The following is a 13,492-nucleotide window of genomic DNA, read 5'->3' as shown; positions in this document are numbered from 1 at the left end:
GATGGTGGAGAGGGTTGTAGCCATGATGGAGCTGTCAGATTCTAAACCCTTTTGGAGCTCCTTTCATTCCTGTGCAATGAAGGCCCCTTACTAGGCTGTGATCGCCCCAGTCAGGCTGCTCCTCACCAAGCAACTTTAGAAATTTGCAAGAACTTTTGGTGATATTCAAATCTCTTGAAATTCCTAATGAAGGAGACACTCAAACTTCTGGTAATGGCTCCCCCCCCTTCACTACTCCATTTCCCACTCTCACCTTATCTCCTTTCCTGCCCATCACCTCCCTTTGGTGCTCCTCCCCCTATTCTTTCTTCCATGGCCTTCTGTTTCATCAGATTCCCCCTTCTCCAGCCCTGTATCTCTTTCACCGATCAACTTCATCCCTTCCCCCCTCCAAATCCCACCACCAGGTTTCCCCTGTCACCATGTGTCCCCTCCCTGTATCTTCTTACTCTGACTCATATTTTTTCCGCCAATCCTGAAGAAGGGTCTTGGCCCAAAACATCGACTGTACTTTTTTCCATAGATGCTGCCAGGCCTGCTGAGTTCCTCCAGCATTTTGTGTGTATTACCTGGATTTTCCAGCATCTGCAGATTTTCTCTTGAATTGTGTTGAGGCACAAGTCTGTCTTTTTTGTGATTGCATCAAAATGTTAGGCAGGCCCAGGACAAATCCTCTCAGATGTTGACAGCCAGAAGAGTAAAATCACTCACTCTTTCTATCATTGACTGGTCAATGGGGACTGGTATGTGTTCTCCCAACATCAAAGTCCTGAAATCCCTAATCAATATTTTGGCCCTGCTGATGTTGAGTGTTTGCTTGTTGATGGGACACCATTCAGATAGATCTATCTCACTCCTGAATGCCTCCATGTTGCTATCTGAGGTTTTACCATCAACAATGGCTGATGTTATCCGCAAATTTATAAGTTTGAAATGTGCTCAGCCTTGGTAATGGCTTGCCCCCTTGTTCTAGAATTTTCAACTCCAACATTCTTTTGTCAATGTTCTATGTTTCCGTTCACTGACCAGATATGAATAAGGAAGGCAAATGCAATGTTAGCATTTATATCCAGGGAACTAGAATATAAGAGCAAGGATGTAATTCTGAGGCCTTCTAAGACATTGGTCAGACCCCACTTGGAGTAATGTGAGCAGTTTTGGGTCCTTTATCTAAATAAAGATGTGCTGGCATTGCAGAGAGTCCAGAGGAGGTTCACAAAAGTGATTCCGGGAAGGAAAGAGTTAATGTATGAAGAGCACTTAATGGCTCTGGGCCTGTACTCACTGGAGTTTAGAAGAATGACAGGAATCTCACTGAAACTCATCGAATATTGAAAGGACTAGACAGAGTGGATGTGGAGAACTAGACAGTCGATGAGTCTATGCACAGAGGACATTCACTTAGAACAAAATTGAGGAGAAATTTCTTCAGGTGGTGAATCTGTGGAATTCATTGCCACGGACAACTGTGGAAGCCAAGTCATTGATGGGTCAGGGTGTCAAAGGTTACAAGAAGAAGGCAGGAGAATGGGGTTGAGTGGGATAATAAATCAGCCATAATGGAATGGTGGAGCAGACTCGATGGGCCGAGTAGCATAACTCTGGTCCTGTGTCTTATAGTCTTATATCCTTGTTTACAGGTTATCCCTCTCAGAGACTACCTCTCTTCCCCATGTTCCCTGCAGTGTTACTACATTCTTTTGCCTCCTTTTACTTCTGGCAAAAAGATCTCCAATCTCAAATATTGACTCTGCTTCTCTTCCTACAGATGCCTTCTGACCTGTTGGATACTTTCCAGCATTTTTTGGGGGTTTTTTGGATATGTTTGCTTTCTTCCTACTTATAATCAATGTAAATAACATTTATTTTGCTTATTCTTAAAAAGAGTGGGCCAGAAATAGTGTATACAAGTGAGTTAGGGAACTGTTTATGCTCCAATAACTTGTATTTCACAATATTCCTTAAGGGAAAAGCAGGATGTTCTTATGGTGCCCTAATCTTCTCACAGTAGCTAATGTCAATCCAGAAATTCTATTCATTGGGATAGTTCAAATGCTAAGGTGGATTATTTTCATGAGTCCTTTTGTTTTTAGGTATTTAATTGTTTATCCTAGTTTTTCTTTTACAGCAAAGTACAAAGCATTTTCTAAAATAAAAACTGAATTAACTAAATTTGTATTTCTTAAGTATGCATTTAAATGATGTGATCTTCACTTAGTCAGAATTTCATCGCTCTTCCCTAGTTACATTTGAGAAGACGGTGGTGAACAATCTTCTTGAACCATTGCAGTCCTTGATGCGTGGGTGTATCCACAATACTCTTTGCAGGAAGGGTTCCAAGAGTTTGACAATGAAGAAACAGCGATGTATTTTCAAGACAATGGCCACAGTAAAATGATCAAATAATGTGCGCATACACACACACATCATGCATTTACATGATTTACTGAAAAATTCTGTAGCAGCAGCTCCTGTCAAATAGTCAATCAAGGCTGCATGATGACAATAATGGAAAATTTACAACAGAATTAAAGTATTGCCAAAGATTAAGATAATTTCTCACTGAACATTAACGATACAATGTTCGATTATATTATTCCATTCTCAAATAATTCTTGGCTCATCATCAATCTACAACTGTTTCCAGAACACTAATTTCGGCAACTTGAAATGTTAACTGCTTACGTGTAAGTACAACTTTGGGGCAGTCGAGAAATGCTTAGCTGCTGTAAATATTGCAGCCTCAATTCAAATGAACAGTTCATTTCATACCATCCTTGAACAAGTGAGATATTTTATCCACTTCTTTCTTTCAGCCGCAGAAGTCGCAAGTTTTATTCCTCAGAATATTTTCTCAGTCAAGCAGCTACAACAATTGTTTCATCCGCTTGTCGGCCTTGTGGCTAAAATGAAGGGAAAAGTATAAAAAAGTTAAGAATTTGCACTATTGGGGGGACGTCGCGTGATGACATAGGATCGAGACGTGGAAATCCAGCTCTCCTATAAAAAATCAGTAAATTAATGTTCAAGTGAAGAAAAGTTAGTAAATACTTTCTAAAAGTTACTTAAAAACTACTCAGGACTGTTTCAAACTATGTCTCATAAACAGAAGCAGAAGAAAACTACTACTTTGAAGACAATGCAAGTTGGAACAGAATCAAGGCCCGCCGCCACGAAAGGACTGCGGGCTCAAGTACATCTTACCTCCGGCGATACAGAACAGGAAACTGCGGCATCAACCATCTCTAAAGAAAAAGACCAACAAGAATTGCGCAAACGTGAAGAAAGGAGCATGCGCAAATGTGAACTGCAAATCCCAGTTACGATCAAAACCAGAAGTGAAAGTGAATCTGAGGCAGATTCAGATTCTCTGGATAAATCAGATGAAGATGAGGGTAAAAGTTTTTCTGGAGATATAGGAAAAACTTTGATGCAAATAATGCATAAATTAGAAAAATTAAACGCATTAAAAGCAATAAAAAAAGATATTAAAAATATGAAGATTATGTTCGACAAAATGATAAAAAGACAGGACAAAATGGAAAAGAGAATTACAGACTTGGAAGAAACAACGGGAGACTTCGCTGAAAGAATGAATAAAATGGTAGATAATATTTCTGCCTGGACATCAGAAAGAAAACAATTGTTGGAAAAAGTGGACATTCTTGAAAATTTTAGCAGACGAAATAATATTAAGATTGTTGGACTTAAAGAAGGTATAGAAGGAGAGGATCCAATAATTTTTTTTCTAAAATGGATCCCGGAAAACTTGGAAATGGAAGAAAGAACGCAATTAATTGAAATTGAAAGGGCTCACAGAGCCTTAAGATCAAGACCTCAAGTTGATCAAGATCCACGATCAATCTTGATAAAATGCTTAAGATATCAAGATAAAGAAAAGATCCTGAAGGCTGCTGCCCAATGTGCCAGAAAGAGAAACGGGCTATTGATGATAGAAGGGAAAACAGTTCTTTTCTATCCTGATACAAATTATAGCCTTTTGAAGAGAAAGAAGGAATTTAACCCAGTGAACAAAGTTTTATGGGAAAAGGGTTATAAATTTATAATGCGTCACCCGGCAACACTGATAATTTTTTTGGATGAAGGAAAAAGAAGATTTTTTTTTACCGATTATCAAGATGTGGAAGAGTTTGCACAAAAACTCCCAAATATTGGCTAACTACACTCAAAGATTTAAAAGTGAAACGGATTGAAGATGAAGACAGGGACAGTGAATGGAATTGATGGACATTTAAGGACAGAAGAATAATTAAATATATTCTTCATTATAAGATACAAGGGGAGAAAGGTAAAAATTTGGGAAATGTTAATTGAGAGTAGAGATATTATTTTTTTCTTCTTCTCATATATATACTTTTTTATGTTACGGGGGAGCTGGGGGAACTTTGGATCGATTGCTACGGGATTCACGTGTGTAATCTGGCGATTGCCATGTCCTGTACAACAGAGGGGGGTAATGTGTTTTTTTATCCACAACATTAGTAGGGGGGTATTTTGTTTTTTTCTTTATAATCTATTTTTCTTCTATCTTTCTTTCTTTGCCTGGACAATCGGTGGGGAGACACATAGCAACATGGAGAACTTTAAAAAGATTCCCCAAGGTATCACGAAAGTTGAAAGATTAGGTATTATTATAGATTGGAGTAACCCTATTAAAAACAATGACTAATTTACTGAATTTTTAAAGTTTTAATGTTAATGGGCTTAATGGACCAGTGAAAAGAAAAAGAATCTTAACATACATTAAGAAAATGAAAATAGATATAGCTTTTTTACAAGAAACACACTTAAGAGATAGAACATCAGAAATTGAAAAGAGATTGGGTTGGAAATGTTATTGCAGCTTCATTTAACTCAAAGGCGAGAGGAGTTGCAATTTTGGTTAATAAAACTTTACCAATTAAAATACAAAATGTATTAATTGATTCGGCGGGGAGATATGTAATTATACACTGTCAAATTTTTTCAGAACTATGGACTCTTATGAATATTTATGCACCAAATGAAAATGATGTAAAATTTATACGAGGTCTTTTTGAATTTGGCTGACGCACATGACAAAATATTAATAGGTGGAGATCTTAACTTTTGTCTAGACCCAGTTTTAGATAGATCAACAAAGGTTGTTACAAAATCAAAAGTAGCAAAATTAACTTTATCATTGATGAAAGATTTAAATTTGATTGATATATGGAGAAGAATTAATCCAAAAGAAAGAGATTATTCATTTTATTCAAATAGACACAAAACTTATTCAAGGATAGATTTTTTCCTATTATCAACAAATATTCAAGACAGAGTGAAAAATATGGAATATAAAGCAAGAATATTGTCAGATCATTCTCCCTTGATAATGATAGATAAGGAGGAATTGATTTACAGATGGAGATTTAATTCAATATTATTAAAACATCAAGATTTTTGTGATTTTAAGAAAAAGCAGATTCAGTTTTTTTTAAGATACAAATTAACATTCAGTTGATGATAAATTTATATTGTGGGAAGCAATGAAGGCTTATTTGAGAGGCCAGATAAGAAGTTACACTTCTAAAATTAAGAAGGACTATATGATAGAAATAGATCAATTGGAAAAAGAGATTACAAAATTAGAAAAAGAATCTCAAAGATATATGACAGAAGAAAAACAAAGACAACTTGTCAACAAGAAGATACAATATAATATACTTCAGACATATCGAACAGAAAAAGCAATTATGAGAACTAAACAGAGATATTACGAACTAAGTGAAAGATCACATAAGGTTCTTGCTTGGCAGTTAAAAACAGACCAGACTTCCAAAATGATAAATGCAATTAGAACAAGTGTAAACAAAATTACTTATAAACCTTTAGAAATTAATGAACCTTTTAAGAATTTTTATTCTGAACTGTATCAATCAGAATCACAAAATGGTAATGTCAAGATAGAAAGGTCTTTATCACAAATAACTCTTCCAAAATTGAATTCGGAAGAACAAAAGGGATTAGATATGCCTTTTACATTAAAAAAGGTCGAAGAAGCTCTAGGATCACTTCAGAGTAATTAATCCCCAGGAGAAGATGGGTTTTCTGCCTGAATTTTACAAAAAGTTTAAAGATTTACTAATTCCTCCTTTTATGGAGTTAATACATCAAGTGGAAAGAACGCATAAACTTCCAGAATCTTTTTCGACAGCTATTTTAATAGTATTGCCAAAAAAAGATAGAGATCTTCTAAAGCCAACATAATATAGACCTATTTCTTTGTTAACACACTGACTATAAAATAATAGCAAAAATTTTATCTAGTAGATTATCTAAATACCTACCAAAATTAATACATATGGATCAAACAGGATTTATCAAAAATAGACAATCGGCAGATAATGTAACCCGGTTACTTAGCATAATTCATTTGGCACTAAAGAGGGAGGAAATGAGTGTGGCAGTTGCGTTAGATGCAGAAAATGCATTTGATAGATTGGAATGGGATTTTTTAATTAAGGTACTGGAAAAATATGGATTAGGAGTATCCTTTATAAAATGGATTAAAACCTTAAATACTAATCCCAAAGCTAAAGTAGTGACAAATGGTCAAATTTCAACACCATTTCAGTTAACAAGGTCAACTAGGCAAGGTTGTCCATTATCACCTGCTTTATTTGTGTTGGCGATAGAACCATTAGCTGAATTAATTAGAATGGACACAGATATTAAGGGTTTCAGAGTTAACCAGGAGGAATACAAGATTAACCTATTTGCTGATGATGTCCTGCTTTATTTAACAAACCCATTGCATTCGCTGCGTAAATTATCTTCTAGATTGGAAGAATATGGGAAAATATCAGGCTGCAAAATAAATTGGGATAAAAGTGAAATTCTACCTCTTACTAAAGGAGATTATAGTCAATGTCGATGAATAACTCAATTTAGATGGCCAATAAATGGTATAAGAGGTATAAGAGTTGATAATGATATAAAGAACCTATATAAGTTAAATTATTTACCATTATTGAAAAAAATTCAAGAAGATCTTGATAAATGGATGATATTACCAATAACATTAGTAGGCAGAGTAAATGCCGTAAAAATGAATATATTCCCTAGATTACAATACTTATTCCAAACACTACCAATACAACTACCCCAGAAGTTTTTTCAAGAGTTAAATAAATATGTGAGAAAGTTCCTTTGGAAAGGTAAGATGTCAAGAATATCATTGGAAAAATTGACATGGAAATTTCATCCAGGAGGGTTACAACTCCCAAACTTTAAGAACTATTATAAAGCAAATCAACTTAGATTTATTGCATCCTTTTTTGATAAAGATAAGCCGGCATGGATTAGAATAGAACTAGATAAAATAGGAGAAAATACACCAGAATCTAAATGGATACGGGAAAAGAAAGAATCTCCTATATTAAGACATTTGATTGATCTATGGAATAAAATAAATGCTGATGATGAGATAAGGACATCTTTATTAGCAAAGAGATCTTTAATTCAAAATAAACTTATTCCTTTTACAATGGATAATCAACTTTTATACAACTGGTTTCAAAAAGGGATTAGATATATAGGAGATTGTTTTGAAGGAGGTATATTATTGTCACTTGATCAATTAAAGAATAAATAAAAAATATCAAACAACACCCTTTTTTGTTATTTCCAATTAAGGGCTTATTTAAGAGATAAATTGGATCAAACAATGTTATTGCTGAAACCTAGTGAAATAGAAACTTTAATTCAAAAAGGAAAAATTGAAAAATTTATTTCTTGTATGTATAGTTTGATTCAAAAACAGGCAATTAAACAAGGAATTCATAAGTCAAGACAAAAATGGAAAACTGACTTGAATATTAAAATTGAAGAAACAAGTTGGTCTAGACTATGTCTCGACAGTATGACAAATACAACAAATGTCCAGTTAAGATTAGTGCAATATAATTTTTTACATCAATTATATTACACCACAAAAAATAAATAAATTAAACCCAAATTTATCTGATCAATGTTTCCGATGTAATCAAGAAATTGGTACTTTTTTACATTCTACTTGGTCTTGTTCTAAAGTTCAACCTTTTTGGACAAATTTAAGAAATTTACTGGAACAAATTATTGGAATACAACTTCCACATAACCCAATATTATTTTTATTTGGTGATATTGAAGGGATAAAACTGAAACCCAAATTGAATAAATATCAGAAAGAATTCATAAAAATTGCATTGGCAGTAGCCAAAAAGGCTATTGCCGTTACTTGGAAATCGGATTCATACTTAAGTATAGATCATTGAAAGAACAAAATTTTCAGCTGTATTCCACTTGAAAAAATTACTTATAATTTCAGAGAAAAATATGAAACATTTCTGAAAATTTGGCGCCCTTATTTACAAGAGACAGGATTAAATATATAGGTGCTCTGAAGATAAAATGGTTATTTGGGGAAAGAAATAACTATATATACTAAAGCTATTATGAACTCCGTGGAGCATGTGGGGATCTTCCGATATCTAGGCATTCTTTCTTTCTTTCTTTCTTCTTCTCTTTCTTTTTCTTTCTTTCTATAGGGATATGTTGGGGGGAGGGGTTAAGGGGAGGGGTAAGGGTTGATAATTTTTGTTCTTTCTTTCTGTAATCATTTGAGAACTCAATAAAAAAAATTTTTTTAAAGAATTTGCACTATTAGGGATAATTTTCTTTTGTTAGAAATTATCTTAAGAATTCTTTTCTGTGTGACTATTATTGAGTTTTCATTAATAAACTTTACCTCAGGTGTGCAATAGTTTAAAAGTGTAAAGTTTCAGCATACCTTTACAAAAATGTGTGTGGGCAGGAACCTGCGCAACAGCTGGGTGGACACAGCAGGAAACCGGGGCAAGCTTATGTTGAGACCTGGCAGCTGTTGGTACCCAGCCATGAGGGGATAGAAGTTGTACAATAACTCCTGTTCGGTGTCCGGAAGAATTCTTAACCGGATCTTAGAAAGAAAGCAAAACAAGTTAGTTTTAAAAGTAATCCAATTTATGAACCGATACAAAAAGCAAACACTGTTAGGATAACGACTTGATTTAACAATACAACAAACATCTGTACCATGTCACTCCCCCTCAAACTTCAGCCCATTTTGGTAAAATATATTAGTTATAACCTGTACCTGCTTAAGACCAGAAAACATGAATGCATCATTGGGCTCCACAAAAATCTCCACATCCTGCACTAGTTTGGTCCTGTTTTGTAACCAATATCTGACGGGTAATGACTCACGAACTCTGCCAAATGAAGGAAGATCTTTAAAAGCAAGAAAGGAAAGGTTAGTGACAGGCTTTCAAATTTAATTTAAAAGGTAAGCACATATTTATTAGATCTAAATAATGCATATTTAAAGTCATAGAGTGTTACAGCACGGAAACAGGCCCTTATCCATGTCAACCAGGGTGCCAACCCAAGCTAGTCTAATTTTTAATACGTTTGGACCTCTTTCCTACTCATATACTTATCCAAATGCTTTTTAAAAGTTGTCTTGTAGGAGGAAATAACAAGGATGTAGAATTTATGTACGAAGTATCTGTCATAGGCTATTCTGGTAAAATTTAAAGTGAATTTTAAGTGGAGACAGAGAAATCAATAAATGACCTTTCAAATCTCCACTCCACCACAACTGTTCACATTTTACTATTACCAGGAATAATCTGGTTTTTTTTTGGGGGGGGGGGGGGTGTCCCATTTCTGATGCCTCTGTAGTAATAGTTTCTAAGTAATCATGCCTGCTGTGCTCTTCCTGTAGCATTACTACAGCCAAACTCCTCCTTTCTGATCTACCCATGAGCAAGTATGGCTGGACCAGTGGATCCTGAGACCAGATATCTGGACTACTGGCTTTCAGATAGCTCATGTAATCGGATCTGTTCAAGTGTCTCAGATAATCAGAATAATATTTACATAATATTACTTTCAAATAAATAAAAAAGCGTTAAGTGCCATTTACCTTTGAATGAAGGCCAGAAACCCTGTTAATTGATTATTCCTGCTCTGGGTGTAACTGGTATGCCTAGTGCAAAGGTGGAAGGCCTAGCTACTAATTATAGCCATATTTTTGCTTTCTATAGTCAGGAATTGGTGCCGAGCTCAGCAGCATGGTGGGAGATGAGATGTGCGTGCAGTTCCACAGAGTTGGTTTACTGAATACTGCGTAAAATGCACATAGTTGCGGCGAATTTGCTTGCCAAATTTTAATTGAAAAATATTAATGGCAGGGAAATTATTAAAGATCCTTAAAGATAGGACATAGTCACGGTAAATAGCATCTGTGAGAGGAAACTCCACAACATCCACAATATGCTGTTTGAGTCACTGTGTTTGTCCAGCAAATTGTTGCTCCAGATTCCAGTATGTGCAGTCCCTTGTGTTGTCATTAGGACATGCTCTGATCTGGAAAAGCATGGACTTATTAGGGATAGTCAGTAAAGCTTTGTGTGGGGAAGTCACGTTTTACAAACTAGATTGAGTTTTGAGGAGATTAAGATGATCAATGAAGGTAAGGCAATTGATGTCTTCTACATGGACTTTAGTAAAACAGTACCTCACAGTAGGATGATCCAACAAATCAAGGCACTTGGGATCCATTGGTTAACTGGATTCAAAACTGACTTGGCATAGAGGACAGAGGGTAATGGTAGAGGAAAGTTACTCTGCGTGGAGGTCAGCGACCAGTGATCGGGGACTTCTTGTTTGTGAAAGATGATATGGAATATAAGTGGGGCGATTATTGAGGCTGCAGATATTCAAACATTGGTGGAGTTGTGAATGGGATGAAGTTTCTAGATCAGTTGGAAATTTGAGTGGAGAAATAGCAGATGGAGCTTAATACAATCAAGTGTGAGGAGTTGTACTTTGGAAGGTCAAATGTTAGAGGAAACTATATCGTAAATGGCAGGACCCTTAGAAGCACTGGCACATAGAGGGATCTTGTGGATATAAGTCCATTGCTCCTTTAAAGTGGCAAAAGTAATGAGCAGGGTGGTAAAGAAAACACATGGCACAGTTGTCTTTATTAGTCAGGGTACTGAGTATAAATATTGGGAAGTTGTGTTGCAGCTTTATAGAACTTTGGTTAGACCACATTGATATATTCTGGTCACAAACAAGAGAAAATCTGCAGATGCTGGAAATCCAAGCAACACACACAAAATATTGGAGGAGCTCAGCAGGCCAGGCAGCAGCTATGGAAAAAAGTACAGTCGATGTTTCGGGCTGAAACCCCTCAACAGGACAGGTATATTCTGGTCTGGCATTACAAGAATGATATGGTGGCTCAGGAGAAGGTGCAGATGAAGTTGACCAGGATTAGAGAGGATGCAATATTAGATCTCGTATTAGGAAATGAATTAGGACAGATGACGTAAGTGTGTGTAGGGGAACACATTGGTTCCAGTGATCATAACACCATTAGTTTCAACTTGATCATGGATAAAGATAGACCTGGTCCTCGGGTTGAGGTTCTAAACTGGAAAAAGGCCAAATTTGAAAAAATGAGAAAGGATCTAAAAAGCGTGGATTGGGACAGGTTGTTCTTTGGCAAGGATGTCATTGGTAAGTGGGAGGACTTCAAAGGAGAAATTTTGAGAGTGCTGAGTTTGTATGTTCTGGTCAGAATTAAAGGCAAAGTGAATAAGAATAAGGAACCTTGGTTCTCTAGGGATATTCGAACTCTGATAAAGAAGAGAGAGATGTATGACATGTATAGGAAACAGGGAGCAAAGAAGTATAAAAAGTGCAAAAAAAAAACTTAAAAGAAATCAGGAGGGCTAAAAGAAGACATGAGGTAGCTTTGGCAGTCAAGGTGAAGGATAATCCAAAGAGCTTCTACAGGTATAATAAGAGCAAAAGGATAGTAAGGGATAAAACTGGTCCTCTAGAAGATCAGAGTGGTCGGCTATGTATGGAACCAAAAGAAATGGGGAGATCTTAAATAGGTTTTTTGCATCTGGATTTACTAAGGAAACTGGAATGGAGTCTTTGGAAACAAGGCAAACAAGTAGTGTGGTCATGGAACTATACAGATTGAAGAGGAGGAGGTGCTTGCTATCCTGAGGCAGATCAGAGTAGATAAATCCACAGGACCTGACAGGGTATTCCCTCAGACCTTGAAGGAGACTAATGTTGAAATTGCAGGGGCTCTGGCAGTGTCGGTATCTCCGGGTGAAGTGCCGGAGGATTGGAGGATAGCTCATGTTGTTCCGTTGTTTAAAAAAGGCTCTTAAAGTAATCTGGGAAATTATAGGCTGGTAAGTTTGACATCGGTAATAGGTAAATTATTGGAAGGAGAACTAAAAGATAGGATCTACAAGTATTTATATAGACAGGGACTTATTAGGGAGAGTCAACACGGCTTTGTGTGTGGTAGGTCAGGTTTAACAAATCTATTGGAGTTTTTCGAGGAAGTTACCAGGAAAGTGGATGAAGGGAAGGCAGTGGATGTTGTCTACATGGACTTCAGTAAGGCCTTTGATAAGGTCCTGCATGGGAGGTTAGTTAGGAAGATTCAGTCGCTAGGTATACATGGAGAGGTAGTAAATTGGGTTAGACATTGGCTCAATGGAAGAAGCCAGAGAGTGGTAGTGGAGGATTGGCTACTCTGAGTGGAGGCCTGTGACTAGTGGTGCGCCACAGGGATCAATGCTGGATCCATTGTTATTTGTCATCCATATCAATGATCTGGATGATAATGTAGTAAATTGGATCAGCAAATTTGCTAATGATACAAAGATTGGAGGTGTAGTGGACAGTGAGGAAGGTTTTCAAAGCTTGCAGAGGGATCTGGACCAGCTGGAAAAATGGGCTGAAAAATGGCAGATGGAGTTTAATACAGACAAGTGTGAGATATTGCACTTTGGAAGGAAAAATCAAGGTAGAACATACAAGGTAAATGGTAGGGCACTGAGGAGTGCAGTAGAACAGAGGGATCTAGGAATACAGATACATAATTCTCTAAAAGTGGTGTCACAGGTAGATAGGGTAGTAAAGAGAGCTTTTGGTACATTGGCCTTTATAAATCAAAGTACTGAGTGTAAGAGTTGGAATGTTATGGAGAGGTTGTATAAAGCATTGGTAAGGCCGAATTTGGAATATTGTGTGCAGTTTTGGTCAACAAATAACAGGAAGGATATTAATAAGGTTGAAAGAGTGCAGAGAAGGTTTACAAGGATGTTGCCGGGACTTGAGAGACTGAGTTACAGAGAAAGGTTGAATAGGTTAGGACTTTATTCCCTGGAGTGTAGAAGAATGAGGGGAGATTTGATAGAGGTATATAAAATTATGATGGGTATAGATAGAGTAAATGCTAGCAGGCTTTTTCCACTGAGGCTAGGGGAGGAAAAAAACCAGAGGACATGGGTTAAAGGTGAAGGGGGAAAAGGTTAAAGGAAACATTGTGGGGGGGGCTTCTTCACACAGAGAGTGGTGGGAGTGTGGAATGAGCTGCCGGATGAAG

The 13,492-nt window shown here is 36.5% G+C and overlaps 1 protein-coding gene across 4 annotated transcripts in view; it reads right to left on the bottom strand.

Annotated features, from left to right (window-relative positions):
• Positions 1 to 263: 263 nt before the first annotated feature.
• Positions 264 to 13,492, bottom strand: part of trappc11 (trafficking protein particle complex subunit 11) — an 87,846-nt gene continuing 74,617 nt past the window's right edge. For 2 of the 4 annotated variants that reach the window (XM_059974338.1, XM_059974336.1), the window contains exons 28-30: positions 9,158 to 9,291; positions 8,813 to 8,980; positions 264 to 2,903 (exon numbers count right to left, since the gene is read on the bottom strand). In XM_059974338.1, the coding sequence (XP_059830321.1) occupies positions 2,859 to 2,903; positions 8,813 to 8,980; positions 9,158 to 9,291 (347 nt within the window). In that variant the 3' untranslated portion in view covers positions 264 to 2,858. Of the gene's footprint in view, positions 2,904 to 8,812; positions 8,981 to 9,157; positions 9,292 to 13,492 lie in introns of those variants that run through there. The other 2 variants (XM_059974337.1, XR_009513050.1) reach the window with 2 other exon arrangements.

This window comes from Hypanus sabinus, chromosome 7 (assembly GCF_030144855.1).
Source record: "Hypanus sabinus isolate sHypSab1 chromosome 7, sHypSab1.hap1, whole genome shotgun sequence".
NCBI classification, from domain to species: Eukaryota; Metazoa; Chordata; class Chondrichthyes; order Myliobatiformes; family Dasyatidae; genus Hypanus; species Hypanus sabinus.
The sequence above is the reverse complement of the archived record's forward strand: the minus strand, read 5'-3'. Positions and strand labels throughout refer to the sequence as shown.